Source organism: Ammospiza caudacuta, chromosome 3 (genome assembly GCF_027887145.1).
Source record: "Ammospiza caudacuta isolate bAmmCau1 chromosome 3, bAmmCau1.pri, whole genome shotgun sequence".
Classification (NCBI taxonomy): domain Eukaryota; kingdom Metazoa; phylum Chordata; class Aves; order Passeriformes; family Passerellidae; genus Ammospiza; species Ammospiza caudacuta.
The window spans coordinates 9,817,406-9,832,730 of NC_080595.1; the positions used below are offsets into that span (position 1 = coordinate 9,817,406).

General features: G+C 47.4%; 1 protein-coding gene across 1 annotated transcript in view; it reads right to left on the reverse strand.

Moving 5' to 3' along the window:
• The window catches only part of SYNDIG1 (synapse differentiation inducing 1), a 51,463-nt gene extending 37,499 nt beyond the window's left edge, over positions 1–13,964 (reverse strand). Inside the window, exons 1-2 of the mRNA XM_058802682.1 lie at positions 13,824–13,964; positions 3,476–4,029 (exon numbers count right to left, since the gene is read on the reverse strand). Coding sequence (XP_058658665.1) covers positions 3,476–3,955 — 480 coding nt within the window. The 5' untranslated portion in view covers positions 3,956–4,029; positions 13,824–13,964. The remainder of the gene's footprint in view (positions 1–3,475; positions 4,030–13,823) is intronic.
• Positions 13,965–15,325: the final 1,361 nt, after the last annotated feature.

The following is a 15,325-nucleotide window of genomic DNA, read 5'->3' on the forward strand; positions in this document are numbered from 1 at the left end:
ATCAGGACCTGAGAAACACTGCTAGTAAAAAATCCCTACTAATAAGTTGTGAAATGTTACTGCAAGGTACAACGCATGATCAGGATGTCTCCTGCTCCTCTGCCTCATGTCTCATGTTCTTCAGAGTCCCTGGGCTTGGGAAGGCAAGAAGGTGTCTCCTTCCCAGCAACTTGTCCAAGACATGCTGAGCTGGATAGACCCATCCTGAGGATGGCTGACAGCTAACAGAGAAGCAAACCCTGCATCTTGGCTTGGTCAATTCTTCAAACCAAAACCAAATTTACCAAAATGGCTGTGCTTTTTGTCCAGAACCTTTCTCTACTGCAAAGTTTTCTGCCAGAGAAGAGCAACCTTTCTGGTTATCAAGACCCCAACTCTTTTCAAATAGGCAATCATGTTAGAAGCAGTCTGACCTGCAATAAAATTATTTTCTGCATGTATCGCTCCTGAGAATGTTGCATTGAGGTGGGGGGGGACTACACTACAAATGCAGGAGATTGATTTTTTGGCATTTCTATAAAATTAAATATCCATCCTCAAAAACCCTAGGCAGGAACTCTGGTATAAAACAGGCAGTGCCAGGGAGACATGGAGAAACAACAATGACTCACAAGCCCATGGCTGGTGTGTCTTCCAGAAGGCATTTTACAGAGATTTTCAAGCTGGGACTCCCCTGACAGGTGGAGAACAGGAGGTAGCCCTCAGTTTTCAAGAGAAAAGAGCTCTTCTGCACAAAGCTGCCATCTTTGCCAATGTTTCCAAAAAGGGGCTAGTTTATAGAGTTTTCTCCCAGAAAGAAGTGCCAAAGCAGACATGAGCCTTGGTCTGCTGTGACGCTCTTCAGCGTCCATGCCTTGATGAGCTGTGGCTTGACAATCAACATGACAAGATACACAACAATATCCTGTGCCACTCTCAGTGCAGACTCAAACCCTTTAGGACTCTCACAAGGGGGAAGAAAAATTTGCATCTCTGTTGTGTCACTCTCTTCCTCCTAACTTCTGCTCCCAGTCCTGCTGCTCACGCTCTCCCATCCCATCTATTAGTACCCTAAAAAAGCGTTTGCTTCTTGTCAGTGACTGGCAGGAAAAAAATTCTTTCTATACTGACACACTTGTGCTGTGTGATTCGGGTGCTGGTTTTGTGTAGCTAACCATCTGGCATGGTTCATCACCTTACTCAGTGACTGTTTGTCCTTAAGTAGTGCTCTTCCATTCCCAGAGTCTTCACACATGAATTTAGGTCTCTAATGAAGCTGTGCTTTGGCCAAGCCCAGGAGGATCTCATGCACCTGGCCACACAGACACAGCCCCTGTGAACCAGAAGACCACAACACAGCAGACATGTTTTTTCTGGTCTGGTGCTGTCAAATTCCTCTCTCCTCTCCTGCATGATCAGATGCATCTGCAGAATTTGGACCTTCCTAGAATGGAAGCTACTTGCCATGCTGAGCTACTTCTGCTGCAAATAGCTGCTCAGCAGGTTGGTCCTTTGGGATCAGGGAAAAGTTCATGTAAGAGTGTGAAAATCTCAGTGCAGCAATGGAGACAGACCCTGGCATCAAAGCAGAGGCTTCTAGCAAAGCAAGTGTTTCCAGCTAACCAGGTCCTTATCCAAACCATGCCTGGATTTCTCCTCTCCTATTTCTAGTGAAGGAGAATTTTTGATGGAGACGACAGCCCATGAGGTGGTGTGTACTTTGTGAATGTCTTATTCGGAGCACTTTGTCAGCACCTTGACACAAAGGTCAAGATGGTTGTGCATACACCCGTGTTTGTTAGCACAGTGTCACCCCAAAGGGTCAAATGAGACAGGGAATCTGTGATTCCAGATGCTCTATTCTCATTCAAGAACTGCCACATTTCATCTCAGGAGGTCTGTTTCCAGAGAAACAGGTCAGAAAGAAGAAGGAGCCAGGGAAAAGGATGCACACACTGTCAGAGCATGTTACCAAAATTTACTGTCTCATTTCTCCCCTGAAGATCAGGGGAGGATGAAGTTCTACAGCTGGTTTCTAAGACACAAAGCTCTCTGTGAAAAGCTGATCAAGTTCCTCCAGTACCACTTTGAAGAGGTTTTTGCCTTATGCTGCTCATTTTCCCAGCCTTTTTTTATCTCATTCTCCAAAAGTTGACTCAAGAATGTCTTCTTGACTTGAATTGATGAGAGTGAGATTTTTTTTTGCTCCCTGAATATCAGGCCAGATGTGTCAATAACACCATGTGTGCCGCAGTCACTTGTGTCACTACTTCATGAGAGAAACTGGGGCAAAAAGACAGCAACCAGGAATTTTGTTTTGATTAAGGAAATTATACTTCCCACAGTCAATTCTGAAATTCTGTGGAAGGGTGTGATTTGAGCTAATATTCTCACATGCTTCAGAGAGAAGATTTCTGTCTCCCTGTGGAGGCATTGAATACTGCATTAATGGCACGCACTGCGAAAAACACTTCCCTCTTCCCACCTTATCAATACAGAGAGAAAAAAGAATAAAAGGGAAGTCAGGGTCTTGCTGGATTTCCCCTGTGCTGATCACAGGGTGAGACACTGGTATTACAGGAGGCAAAAATAGAAATTTTAGGGCTTGTTAGATCTTGGTCCTAACCTAAAATCACAGCAACAGAGAAACACGACCAGTGTCCCTATATCAGCTGTGACATTCATGTTTGCTCTAGACAGCCAGAGGGTCTTTGCTAGGCTAGTAGTCTCTGACCAGTGGTGGAGGAAGTTTTCAGATCACCAACATTATGTTCGCCCTCCATTCCCACAAAAACTGGCAAACACAAATCCCTGTCACACTTGGGCCTCTGGCTAATATATATAAAAAAAGAATTGCATAATTTAAGAAAGAACATAGTTGTTTCCATAGCCTTCCCTGTTACTTTACAGCGAGCAATCAATGAGGCATGGGATTACTGAAGAAAACATTGTATTTGGGTCTAAAAAGTGTTTTAGCTCCATCAGAAAAATATCATTTATTTCAGAGATATGAATCCACTGCAGCTTGAAACCCAAAGACTTCTGTTCCTGCATTCATTCCGAGACAGAAATGTGTTGTGCCTGAGCCAATAATTTAAAACATTCTGCTCAAGTCAGGTGAAGGCAAGAGATGATGTTGGCCTGCTGAGTAAGATGGGCTCCATGCAGATAGACAGATGCTCCCAGCCCCAACAATACACAGCATTTAAGCACATGGGTTTTCCTCTGTTTCTAACCAGCCCCTTCAGAGGCAACAGGGAAATGCTGATCTCCATTAGGGCCAGTGGGAATTTTGCCATCTGTATCCACAGATCTGAGACCTTACCCAACAAATAAAGATGAGCAAATTCATTGTCCTAGTTGGAGGAGAAAGTGATACAGCTGACCCAAAAAGCAGCTGATCCCCTGCTGTCCGGCTCTAGGGGGTTGTACACTTTAATTTCAAACACACCCTCCTCCTCCCAGCCTTCCCCACATATCCCAAGTGACATCTGACCTCTAATTCCTGGAAATCCTCCTCTTCCTCCACCTCATAGGAGAGGGTGTGGATCTTGATGTCGTCGGCAGAGAGGTCGATGAATTTGCTGTCGGGGTACTCCAGGCTGTCCTTGGCGGGCGAGCGCTCCTCGATGAAGGTGGTCTCGCAGCACTCCGAGCCCAGGCCCTCGCCCCACGAGCGCAGCACGTTCTCGGAGTAGAGGATGATGTTGGGCCTGTAGTGGGACTCCACTGTCTGCTGCAGCATGCTGGGGTCCAGCAGCTGCTGCACGGGGTCGCTCCTGCCATTCTCAGGGCGCCTTGGAGAGGACAGGCCGCCTGCCCGGTGGCTCTGGTACTGAGGGGTGGGGTACACAGAGACCAGGCCATCCCGGCTCTCGGCCACCAAGTTCCTTGTGTTGATTAAACCATTCCTTTTCCCAGCCTCAGTGATCTTACTGTGCATCAGCACGCTGTTCTGCTCAACCAAGCCATCCATACTGGGAGGTGTCACCCGAGGCCTTTCTTTTGCCGTGCCCTAGAGCTCACACCGGGTGAGTGGCTCCCATTTTCCTGATGAAGAAAGGGAACAAAAACAAAGGTGAGGTGTAGGGGGATAGAATATAAGAAAATAAAGATAGTGTAGAAAGTAATCTTACCCCTAAGGGAGTTGCAGCTGGGCCAATTATCAAAGATTAGGAGCAGGCCTGGCTTTAACAGGCCACAGTGTAACCAATGAGAAAAAAAGTGCTATAAAAAAAGTGGGGTGGCTGGTTGAGAAGGGAACTGGTGTCAGTTGGCTGCTTTGTGAAGAAGAAAGAGTCAGTGCTCTGAGGAGCTGCCCACGAGAAACAAGAAGAAATTAAACTTTTGTGATAGGAGACAACAGTATGGAACCCCTGCAACAAGATGACAACAATGAGGTCAAAGGCAATGAATTGAAGGACTCAAGTCAGCTTGTCTTCCATACAGTCTCAAGAGAAAACAGAGCCCCATATATGTGCACACCCTCATTTAGTTCTCCAAATATAGCTCCACTCAAGGAGGCAAAGAACACCCCCCCCCACATCCATGGGATGCAAGGAAGCAGATGAGGTGAAATGTCTTGGTGGTGATGGGCCCCATCAAAGAATGGTTATGGCACCTGCTCCAGCCTCCCACAGGTACACAGCTGTCATCCTGGAAACAACATCCATTTCCTCTAAACACTTTGTATAAGAGATGGGGAAAAAAACCAAAAAAGATCAAAACAACAACAAAAAATATCTCCCAAAAGAATCATTTTCAGTTCTCAGAAACCTGCAACTGCAAAAGATGGGCAGGTGCTGTGTTCACCTGCCAGTATCTGCAGCCACCCTTTGCCCTTGGCAAGAGCTTTACTATCCTTTGAAAACCCATTTTTTTCCAGCCCAAACACTTTCTCACCAGGCTGCTCATTTTTCTCAGGTGTAGCCAAAAGCAAATGCCTTTTGAAATACTAATGTATTGGCCACAGGAACTGTAAATTCAGGAGCTTGTTTCTGGGCATGAGCATAAAAATTAAAGACGTACTACTGGCTTCAAAGTTCTTCATATTAGATCCTCTAAGACTAAGTTATTAATGCAGGATTACCTGTCCTGTCCCCATTGTGCTGTCTGGAGGAAACCAAGAATTAAGTACACAAACACATAAACATACCTAATTTTTTTACTCAATGCTTTCTATTTCCCTTTAATGTCAGACAACCTCTAACAGAGCAATGTTTAGCAAAAGCCCAGTATTATTTCCTCTTAACTCCAGACTCGAAACACCTTCAGTCTCTCTTTTGGATGCAAGAGGTATTCAAACCACTGCTAAGAGCTGTTCTAACACCACCAATTAAGCAAGAAACTTGTTTAACATGCACAAGAGCTTGACCCAGAGTGCTGACATGTTCACATTCACGGCGCTTGGTTTAACATGCAGAAGCCCCATTTTTATTGTGTTGTCAAGTATTTCAGTGCTTCTCATAAGTGAACCAGCAGGAAAGCTACAGAAGAGAAAATCCACCATGGTGGGATCCCATGGAAGTTCCATGTGCAATGCAGGTAGCAGGATCATCCTGCTGGGCCTCCAGCTGCCTGACCACAAACATTCCACTTCCTCCTCCCAAAGAAAATGTATGAAAGTACATCCCCATGGGCAGAATATGAGAAACACTCATCAATTAAAGAATAAATTCTCAGACTATGTTCAGTTTCTCCCAAGCTGGCTTGGAAAATGTAAGAGGCCCCCTAATGTGTAACATCAGGCATCAATTCTACTGAAGTTGAAAGGATTTCACCCAAAAACTGCAAACCGTCTTGCAAACACTCCTATCCCTGCCACCTGACAAGCAAAGTGAAGTGGTCAGGAGGAATATGCCACAGATGTAGCAGAAATTGGAGGAAGACTCACAAATCAGACAAATCATCTCCTAGAGAGATGTATGAAGAGGTCAACACTTTGTCACTGCATCAGTGGCTGGAAAACTTGGGCCAGGCCTAGCACCTGCCTGTGGTCACCTCATTTCAGCAGTCTGGCTTAAGTAGCACTCAGGAAAATGCCATTTCAGGGCAGTTTTATTACATGCCTTGAAGCTGAATTGTTTCTCAGCCCTACCATGGATCTAAACATCTATATGGCAGGTCCTTACCTTCTGTGCATTTCAACCAGTCTTGTAAACCAATATTGCAGATTCTGACTGACACTTCCCCCTTGGTAACGGGCAAAAAGTGGGAAAAAACATCCAAAAGGAGGTGAGGATAAGACAGGGAGCATCCTTTCCTCACAGAGCTCCTCTGATAACAGGGATAGTCCATTGCTCAGGACAGGAGTCCCACATAGCAGGGCAGGCAGTGTGCCTCAGGGAAGGTCTGCAGGGAGATGTGGATGGCAGCATGTAATCAGGGTAAATGCTTTAACCCCAGGTGCTTTTTAATCTGCAGCTGGCTGCCTGCCCTTCCAGAGCCTGACCCAACATTCTTGGCCCTGCAAGAGTATTGCCTGATGGGAAGAGGCGGATGAGACTCAGGCCTTTTCAGGATAATACATTAAGAGGAGGGAAAAAAAGAGAAATAAATAATTATATTAGTATTTCTCCTGAAATGGGATCCCCCAGGTTGAGATGGGGGTGTGACAGAGAATGGCACATGGTCACTTAGAGTGATGCTTAGGGGAAAATGCACCTGTGCCTCTGCAGTGGCTCAGAGCCTTTGTCCTGCCTGCAGGGACCCCTGGACATGGATCCAGCCACTCCACATTCACCAGGGGCTTTCCTGGACATGGCCTGGGCCAAGCTCACATGCCTGTCCCAAAATTAAGATTGCCCCAGTTTCCAGGTCCCCTGCAGCCCAGAATCCCTGGATGGCAGTGCCAGAGCAGGTAACCCCTGACAGACCACCTGAGGAAACTGGAGGGTGCCTTCTCTGCAGGAAGCCAACATTCAAAGCAGAAAAAGCTCTCATCACCTATGACCACAGTGAGGTTTCAGAATTATGTTGACAGGAAAATGAAATTCATCAGAGCTCTTGAAATAAGAAAGCTTTTCAGTCTGCTCCAAGATGCAGAGTTAATTTTAATTGGTTGGATTCAGGTTTCTTCTGTTTTTGCATGGTTTTAATTGTCCCACAAATCATTCAATGGCACTGAGGCCAACCAGAAATAATTCTGCATTTTCATACTTGAGACTGGAACCAAAAGGAAAAGCCAAGTTCAAGTTATTAACAGATAGATACATAATCAATATATCAACCTTCAATCTAATGTTTACCTTGGTGGTTAGACATTTTTATCCCAGTCTACTATAAAAAGTGAGTCCATTAATTACTTTAACCTTCACTTTTTCCAATTTCTTGGATTTTCCCCCTCCTCCTTTCTTATTTTAATAAGGAGCTGCGAGCAGTGCCAAGATCTCTAGCCTGCAATGCTGTGGTTTATTAAGCTATCAGTGGTGTTACAGCAGAGCCCAGCTACAATGAGGAGCTGCACTGAGAGCCACGCTCTGCTGGGTGTTCTGCAGCCTCCTGCTATGATGACAGTGCCTGACAAACTAATTAAGCACAGGGTGTGAGACTGAGAAATGCCAGGTGTAGGGAGGGCAGGGAGAGAACAGCTAAATGCTGTTGAGCAGAAGCCAGCTCTGTTACTGCCCACCATCCCAAAACTCCTTTGCTCTCTTGGCACCTGGCAGGATGCTGTTTTCCTCCTCTCTCCATGGGACTTTGCACAGCTTGAGGGCTCTTCAGCCTTCTGGAGACCCTTGCCAGGCACCCAGTGTCCTGTGTGAATAAGCAGTTGGGAGACTCTGAATGCAAACCCCTGAATTCTGAGCAAGCCATAGAGTTGGAACATTGAGCTGTGGCTGAGCAGCTCCAGGCACCTACTCAGAGCAGACCAGAAGGACATTCATCCTCACAGACCAAGCACCACCAGCCCTGCAGACTGGTTTGTTGGCAAGAAAACTGGAAGATGAAGGCAAGTGAGGCTGAAGGCAGAGTCCCCATCTGCTGTCAAAGCCTGAGGCTGTACCCTCTGCCATTCCCTGCAGATCTGGCAGGTCATCAGCCAGGAAAAAAGCATCAAAAACTCGTGTGCTCCTGCACGGGGCTGCTGGATATCAGCAGAGACCTTTTCCCCATGAAGGCAGTCAGGCACATTGGGAAAAAGCTGCCCAATGAGGATTTTCAATCTCCATCCTTGCAGGTTTTGAAGACCCAACTGAATGAAGCTCTGAGGATTGTGGTGTGATCCCAGAGCTGACCTCTCTGAGCAGGAAATAGAGCTACAGACCTCCTGAGAGTCCTTCCACTTGATCATGCCATGATTTTAATCCCTCTGATCCTTACAGATTCCCACCTGTCTCCCATGGTCCCCAAAAGTACTGCTCCCAAATCCCTCCGTGATGCTACATCACCAGAATGGCAAGAAGTGGCAACAGTGACCCTCTGTGCCACCAGCAGAAGGTGATTCAGCCCCAGGATTATCAAAAATTCAGACTGAACAAAATGCCCCTGTGTTTGAATCTGGTTTCCCCTCCTCTGCCAGTGCAGAGGAAGGAGAGGGGAGAAATCTCTCTTGAAGAGCAGTCAAGCCCCACATAAGTTGCAGATTCCCTGGCAATGAGCTCTCAGGTAAAAGGGGGTTTCTACAGCACAGTGCAATAAGCTTTAGCATGGTTCTAGGCATTCCAGACATTTAGAAACTGCAACAACAAATACAGACCTTATGAATGAGAGAAATCACAGGCAATGTATGGATCTGGAGTGCTGATTACAAAGTGAAATATTTAACAAAATGAAGGGGAAAAATCCCTTTCCCACTTGTATTTTCCTTCTTTGATTCAGCTGGGCTTATTAAAGTAGATTTTGTTTCAAGGGAATGCTGTATTTCAGCAGCTGGAATTCCTTTTACTCTATTAAGTAAACTACAGGGAGTTTTGTAAGGCAGTGCAACTTACACTGGGAAAATTAGGAATGCATGCATTAGTGATAGCTAAATGTTTCATTGCTAACAGTGGAATTAAAAAGACCTCCATGCTATTTTAGTATTACCAATATGCAGCAAATCTGCTGTGAGATGTGATCTGTCCTCCTGAAAACCAGGAACCTGGAGAATGGTGAAATGCCCAAGGTCATGTCAAGACAGAGCTGGAAATAAAATCCAGGTCTCTTGATTGCCTGTGCAGAGATATATGTTAAAACAATTACCATCTGCATATCTGCCTGAATAATTGATTGCTTAATTCAGTATCTGAACTAAAGAATGGAGTGGGGAAGAAAGGAGGAATTACTTTGCATTGACCTAATATATAATAATGTTATTCCTGCAACAAAGTATTTCCTTTTGAGCAGATGGAAGTATTTTGCCCGAGCTAAAATGAAATGCAGTGTTTCATTTATTTATTTTTAATTGAACAAGCTGGCTTTTAATTCATTATGCTTCAAGTTGCCTCCAATTAAAAAAAAAAAAAGACACATTCAGACTTTTCCAGTAATTCTCCTTCAAAACTCAAATTTTTCAGCCATAATTCTTAGTGGGGTTCAGTCTGAACTCACAACTTTTTTCATTCACTGCACTTTCCAGGTAATAAATAAGTGGCCTGACTAAGAGTGTCTTGCTCTGGTGTAAATAACCCTGGCTGTTGTGGAAGGCACTGGTGTAAAAACACCTTGACACCTGCACCACTTCTGGCAATTACTCTGCAGAGTGAAAGTAGTCAGAAAGTCTGGCTGTCTTTTTCCTGCTGTGTTTTCAAGAGGTTCCCCAGTACTGCAGAGCAGGAGCATCCTGTTCCAACTCTCCATTTCAAACTGGAGAGATTGAGCCATGAGGAGCAATTCTTACTTTAAGAGCTTCCAAAAGAGAATTTGGGAGTCTCTCCCACGAATACCAACATCACAGCATCCCCTGGCCCTCTTGGTCTGCCTGCTGGCTGAATCCTGTTCCTCCCTTGGACCTAAAATCCCTGTTTAACTTGTGACACAGACAGGAGCACCCAATGTGGATGCAGGACTGGCCCTGCCAACTCTCTCCAGCCTCATTCCTGATGGGCAGCCAAGCCCCCAGAGCCCAGTTCTTGCACACACCCTGCTCATCTGCCTCTGCTTGCTTTCCCACCCTGCAGGCAGGGAGCAAAGCAGGGTAAGACACTGCCCCACACTCTCTCTGCATGTGAACCCCCAGTGCTGTGATCCAGGCTGGGCTTGAGGTATTCCTGAAGCACAGATGGGAAATAAAGTGCTGACACAACAGGAAGACAGTGTGCTGGTGCAGACTTGGTGAAAAATGGAAGTTTCTGTCCCTCCTGCCCCAAGCAAAGCACCCCAGGGCTGTAAGTCACTTTGCTAGAAAAACACTGCAAAATTACTGTAGTCAGTTCATCTGGGCAAGGATGATTAGAGTAAACAGATGCTTCTGGGGCCATAAAATCAGCTGTGCTCCATAAGACAGAAAAATTGCAGAGCCAGGACTGTACCATGGGACAAAAGCCTTACAGAGTAAGTGATTTAGCCATGGTGAGAGTGGTAGCTGCAGGCAGAGAGGGCAGGCAGGGGAAAATGAAGCAGCAGCATCAGTGGGGCACAGTTTGACCTTTACAGACCTTTATTAACCCTACACTCACCCCTCCCTGCAGAAACAAAAATGGAAATGAGTAATGCTGGTGCCCATTAGAGTCAGGGCATTGTCTGAACACAAAGTCCTGTCCTCCTTGTTCTCTGAGAGGAGAAGGGATATAGGACCTCAGGGACTTGTGTATGGGAGGCACAGGTTTGGGCTGGCAGCATATCCACGCCACAACCTTGCCTCCATGATCCTGTGAGCCACGTGCAGCTGGAAGAGGGGAGATTGTTCTGTTGCACAGAGCACCAGGACAGGAGCTGGAAGGTGGGTGGGTGACATGGGGACATCACCCACTGGGAGAGGACTGGATAAATCACTGCATGTAAGGGACAGTTGCTGTGGGAGATGTCCTGAAGCAGCACACTGAGCACAGCTGCCCTGCAGCACCTGACACCAGGCTGGATGCCGTTCCTAGGTCCTTTCTCTAGTAGCTGAACTTTTTAATTATGCCCCATCCCTGGAAGTTTTCTGGTTAGATGGGCCCTGAGCAACCTGAGCTAGTGGAATGTATCCCTGTCCATGGCAGGGGTTTGGAACTACATAACCTTAATATCCCTTGCAACCCAAACCATTTTATGATCCTGTCCTTTAGCAAATACCATTTTAGAGTTCTTTGTTTTGCCTGGGGATTTTTAAGGTATCTGAGCAGTCAATCAAATCACACAAACCCCATAAAAATTCAGCCAGAATTAGCCAGCTGGGTGTGAACAGTCGGTTCATTCTTCTCGTGCCGCTGTGCAGCCTCAAAGTGTAAGGACAGAAATGCATCACGGATTTGGAGAGTTATTGATAAATGAGGGAACTTTGCAAATGCAGGTTTTATAGGGACACAGATACAAATACACATCCATAGGGATGCCAGGTATAAAACTGGCACCGCTAAAGGCATGCATGGACTCACAGCACTCACGCTCTGCACCACTGCTTCAAAATGCAGTCTTTGCTTGTGCCGTGAAAACAACCAGTTTGTCACTCTTCTGATTTTACAGCACCAAAACTGAAATCACAAAATCTTTTGATTCTCAGGTGCTACAGGTTAGAGCAGTTCCACGTGAACCTCAGGGTCACAGGCATCTACATGCAAAGAGGAACATTTTGCTGTGACCCTATTATTCAAAGTAGTTTCCAGCTTTTTTTGCCAGAGAAAGGGCACTCAGAAACATCTGACATGACAGCTGGAGGATGTGTATTCAGACACTTACACACAGCCACTCTTCATGTTTGTCAAAGCAAAGCCAATGAACACGCTGAGTATTTTTCTCCTGTGCGCACCTCTGCAGTTATTTTCCTTTTTTTTTTTTTCCAATTTCACAGTACAAACCAAAACCTGTGAAAATTCGAGTTTCCAAAGTGAAGACAACAAAATTCGGGCTCTTAATAACCACACATGTAATCTGCAATCTTAACAGCCACATGGACAGTATTAAATAACTCTACTGGAAGCATTTTACAGCTGTCTGCAGATACAAATTTGCTGTAGAGAGAAAAAAAAGACAAAAAAAAAGCCTTATCCAAACACATTGCACATTTTCTCTAATACTGTTCTCAGAAGAAAAAGCATTTTAAACCCTGAGAGCATCCTTTCCTCAAGTGAAATGTGTTGTGGTGGTGCCTGTGTACACCAATGCTGCATTACATCTGCATTTGTATAAGGAAGAGCCCTGCTCTGTGTGTGAGATTTATTCCAGAGTGTGGCACCAGTGGTGTGAGACATCTGCCTGCCCAGCTAATGAGAGGAGACTTCATTTAATTCCTACAAATGAGTTTATCATACACACACCCTGGCATGATCTGTAGTTACCAAAACTGCCAATAAAATGTCACCTTGTCCAGTAAAATCAGTCATTGTCTTAGGAGTGAGGTAATTTGAAATTAATACAGACCATCAACTTGCAGCTACTTTAAAGATGACAGTTAATTAACTATAATTAAAACTAAGTAATTTAAATACATGAATGTAGGAAAGTGTACTCTCTGTCCTGACTGCTTTTTAGAATACCCAAATATCCCCCTCAATCTGCCAGCTAATGCATCATCTTGAGTTTAAGACCATCAAAGCATCTTTTAATTGTTGATAATGCTCTGTTTACACCAGATTAATATCTAATTAACTGTAATTTGAATATTTAATCTATCTGCACAGTTTAGATGACTTTTTTTTTTTTTTTATTCTATCAGAGGCTACAGTTTCCCTCCAGTGATTTTAAAGGCACAGTTCAACAGATTGCTCTCTGGAGCAACTCCTGCCACTCCTGCTCCCTGTTCTGTCTGGGGGGGGTTGGTTATGCCCCACGACCACGGCCAGTCCCACACAGACCCTTGCACCTCTCCCCCTGCAGCACACTCCTGGCTGGGGAGCGCTGCCCATCCTGCTCCAGGAAGGGTTGTACTCCTGGAATGTCAGTTCCAGAAAGGTCTCAGTGCACTGCCAGCCTCTTCCTACAGAACTGACCCCGCTGTGGGATGCTTTAGTGGTACCCGGGTACTCCATCCAGAAGAACAGGGCAGGTACGGGGAACTCCCCCAATGTCACCTCACTGCCACCGGTGGCAGAGACCACTGCTGCCTCCGTGCCTCAACCATCCCTTTCCCCAACTTAGCTCTCACTGCTCTCTAACTAGACCATGGGAAGGAAAAGAAATTCAGTCCGGCGCCTCTCCGGAGCAGGATAGCGAGGGGAGCGGGCAGATGCGGCCGCCAGGAGCTCGGCATCCCCGGAGCTCTGCCTGCCCCCGCAGACCCCTGCACAACCCCTCTCCCCCTTCCCTGGGCTGCCAGGGAGGACGGGAGCTGGCAGGAAAAGCTGCCACAGTGCGCTAGATGGGATTCCTCTCGGGGAAGAGGAGGGAAGGGAAAAGGAGGAACCCGCGCGCACTTTCCCTTCCAATGTTCCCAATCTCGCCGCGCACTGGAAAAGCCTCTTCTCCCCACAGACCCCGCCGGGCAAGACCGGGCACGGTAATTTGGGCTTTCCGCAGGGCACTGGGGAAGCACTCTGCGGGCGGCCCCGCTCAGCCCCCGCGTTTCCCTGCGCTGCCCCGTAGGCTGCGGGAGCCGCGGTGCCCCCGCCTCCGCTCCGCGCTCCGGGGATGGATGCTCCGGGGATGGATGCTCCGGGGATGGATGCTCCGGGGATGGATGCTCCGGGGGATGAGGCGGAGCTGGCGTTTGGCGCATCGCTGCCCGGAGGAGATGGGATGGGATGAGATGGGATGGGACAGGGTGGGCTGGGCTGGGGGTCACTCACCTCGCTGCAAGGTGACCGCGGCGCCGTGCTCCCGGAGGGGCGGCTCAGCGCCCCGGCGCTCCGCCCGGCAGCATCCCCGCGGCGGGGGCGGCGGCGGGCACCGGGCCCGGGGGATGCACAGCGCCCGCCGAGAAGGGGCTGCGCCGCCTGCACCGCCTCGGCGGCACTGTGCGCTCGGCAGGAGGAGGAGGAAAAGGAGGAGGGAGGGAGGGAGGGAGAGGGAGAGAGAGGCAGGCGGAGGGAGAGAGGCAGGAGGAGAAGGAGCCCTGCGCGGCAGCGCGGCCAACTTTCCTTCTGCAGCGCAGCAGGAACAGCCTCCCGTCCCTCGGTGTGTAACCCCCGCCCCGGGTGAGTACGGCAAAGCCCTCCCCTCTCCGACCCCCCTGTGCTCTCTCTCCTCCTCCTCTCCAGGCCTTTTTCCCATCCATTCTCCTCTGTTCCCCGCACACCCGGGCTCAGCGAGCCCTGGCGGGCACCGCTCCTTTCACCCCAGCCCCGCTGCCCCACGCCTTGCCCTGGAGCCCAGGGACACCGGCACTGCTGCCCCAGCCACCAGGCACTGCCAGCACCCGGGCACAGCTCCCCAGGACCGTGGGGAAGCTCCAGCAGCTCTGGAGAACTTTAAATGTTTGTGGTTTATTTTTACAGCGCAATGCCGAGCGCACTGGGCTGCATCGAGGGGTGTTCCCCGCTCTCCTAACAATCCTGCGCGACAGGGGTAAGCCATGCTCATCCCTCATCCACTCCTCTTTCCATCCCCAGCAGGCCTGCTAGCCAAGTCATTTGCCTAAAAGCTTCTCTGTCACCACTTCTTTCTAGATGCTTCAACATCCGCGGCTCAAAACGCTGCTGGGAAATCACATGCTCCGTTTAGATCACTGCTTCCCTTTGCCTCCACAGGGACAGAGACACCAGGATGGAAAGCCTGGTGCATTTTTGGTGCCTCCATCTCTCAGGGATACGGCTTCTGCTTCTCACAGCTTATTTATCATTTGTTATTCATAGTCCCCAAAGCAGGCATGCCAAATCTTTGCTGAAGGAGAATGTTCAAGATTCAAAACACAAGTTAACTCGCTTGATCCCATCTTAGGGTTTTTCTCCAGCCCTGCTTTCTGCTCTTCAACAAAATTTTATTGGTGTTCCAAACTCACTTTGTGTTTAGCATATCCTAGTGGTATTCACAGAAGATTTTTCTCTCCTTCTAAATATCTGGTCCTTTGTTCATTCCTGAGTTGATCTGGAGTGCAGAGAGGTTTTGTATCTTAGAGAAAACAGTTTCTTCTTTAATATAATAGGCACTGGGAGACAATTCATACATAATCAGCAGAAAGAAATAGCCCCAAATTATGATCACCCTGATTCTCCAGAGTGTTTTTCACCTTTAATTTCTTGTGAATAGAAGTCTCTAAATCACCATCATTATGCCTTTATCAAGTAACACGTTTAGGCCTTTCCATCCTATTTGTACAGGGACACAGCTTTAAGGGGGGTTGGCTTGCAGC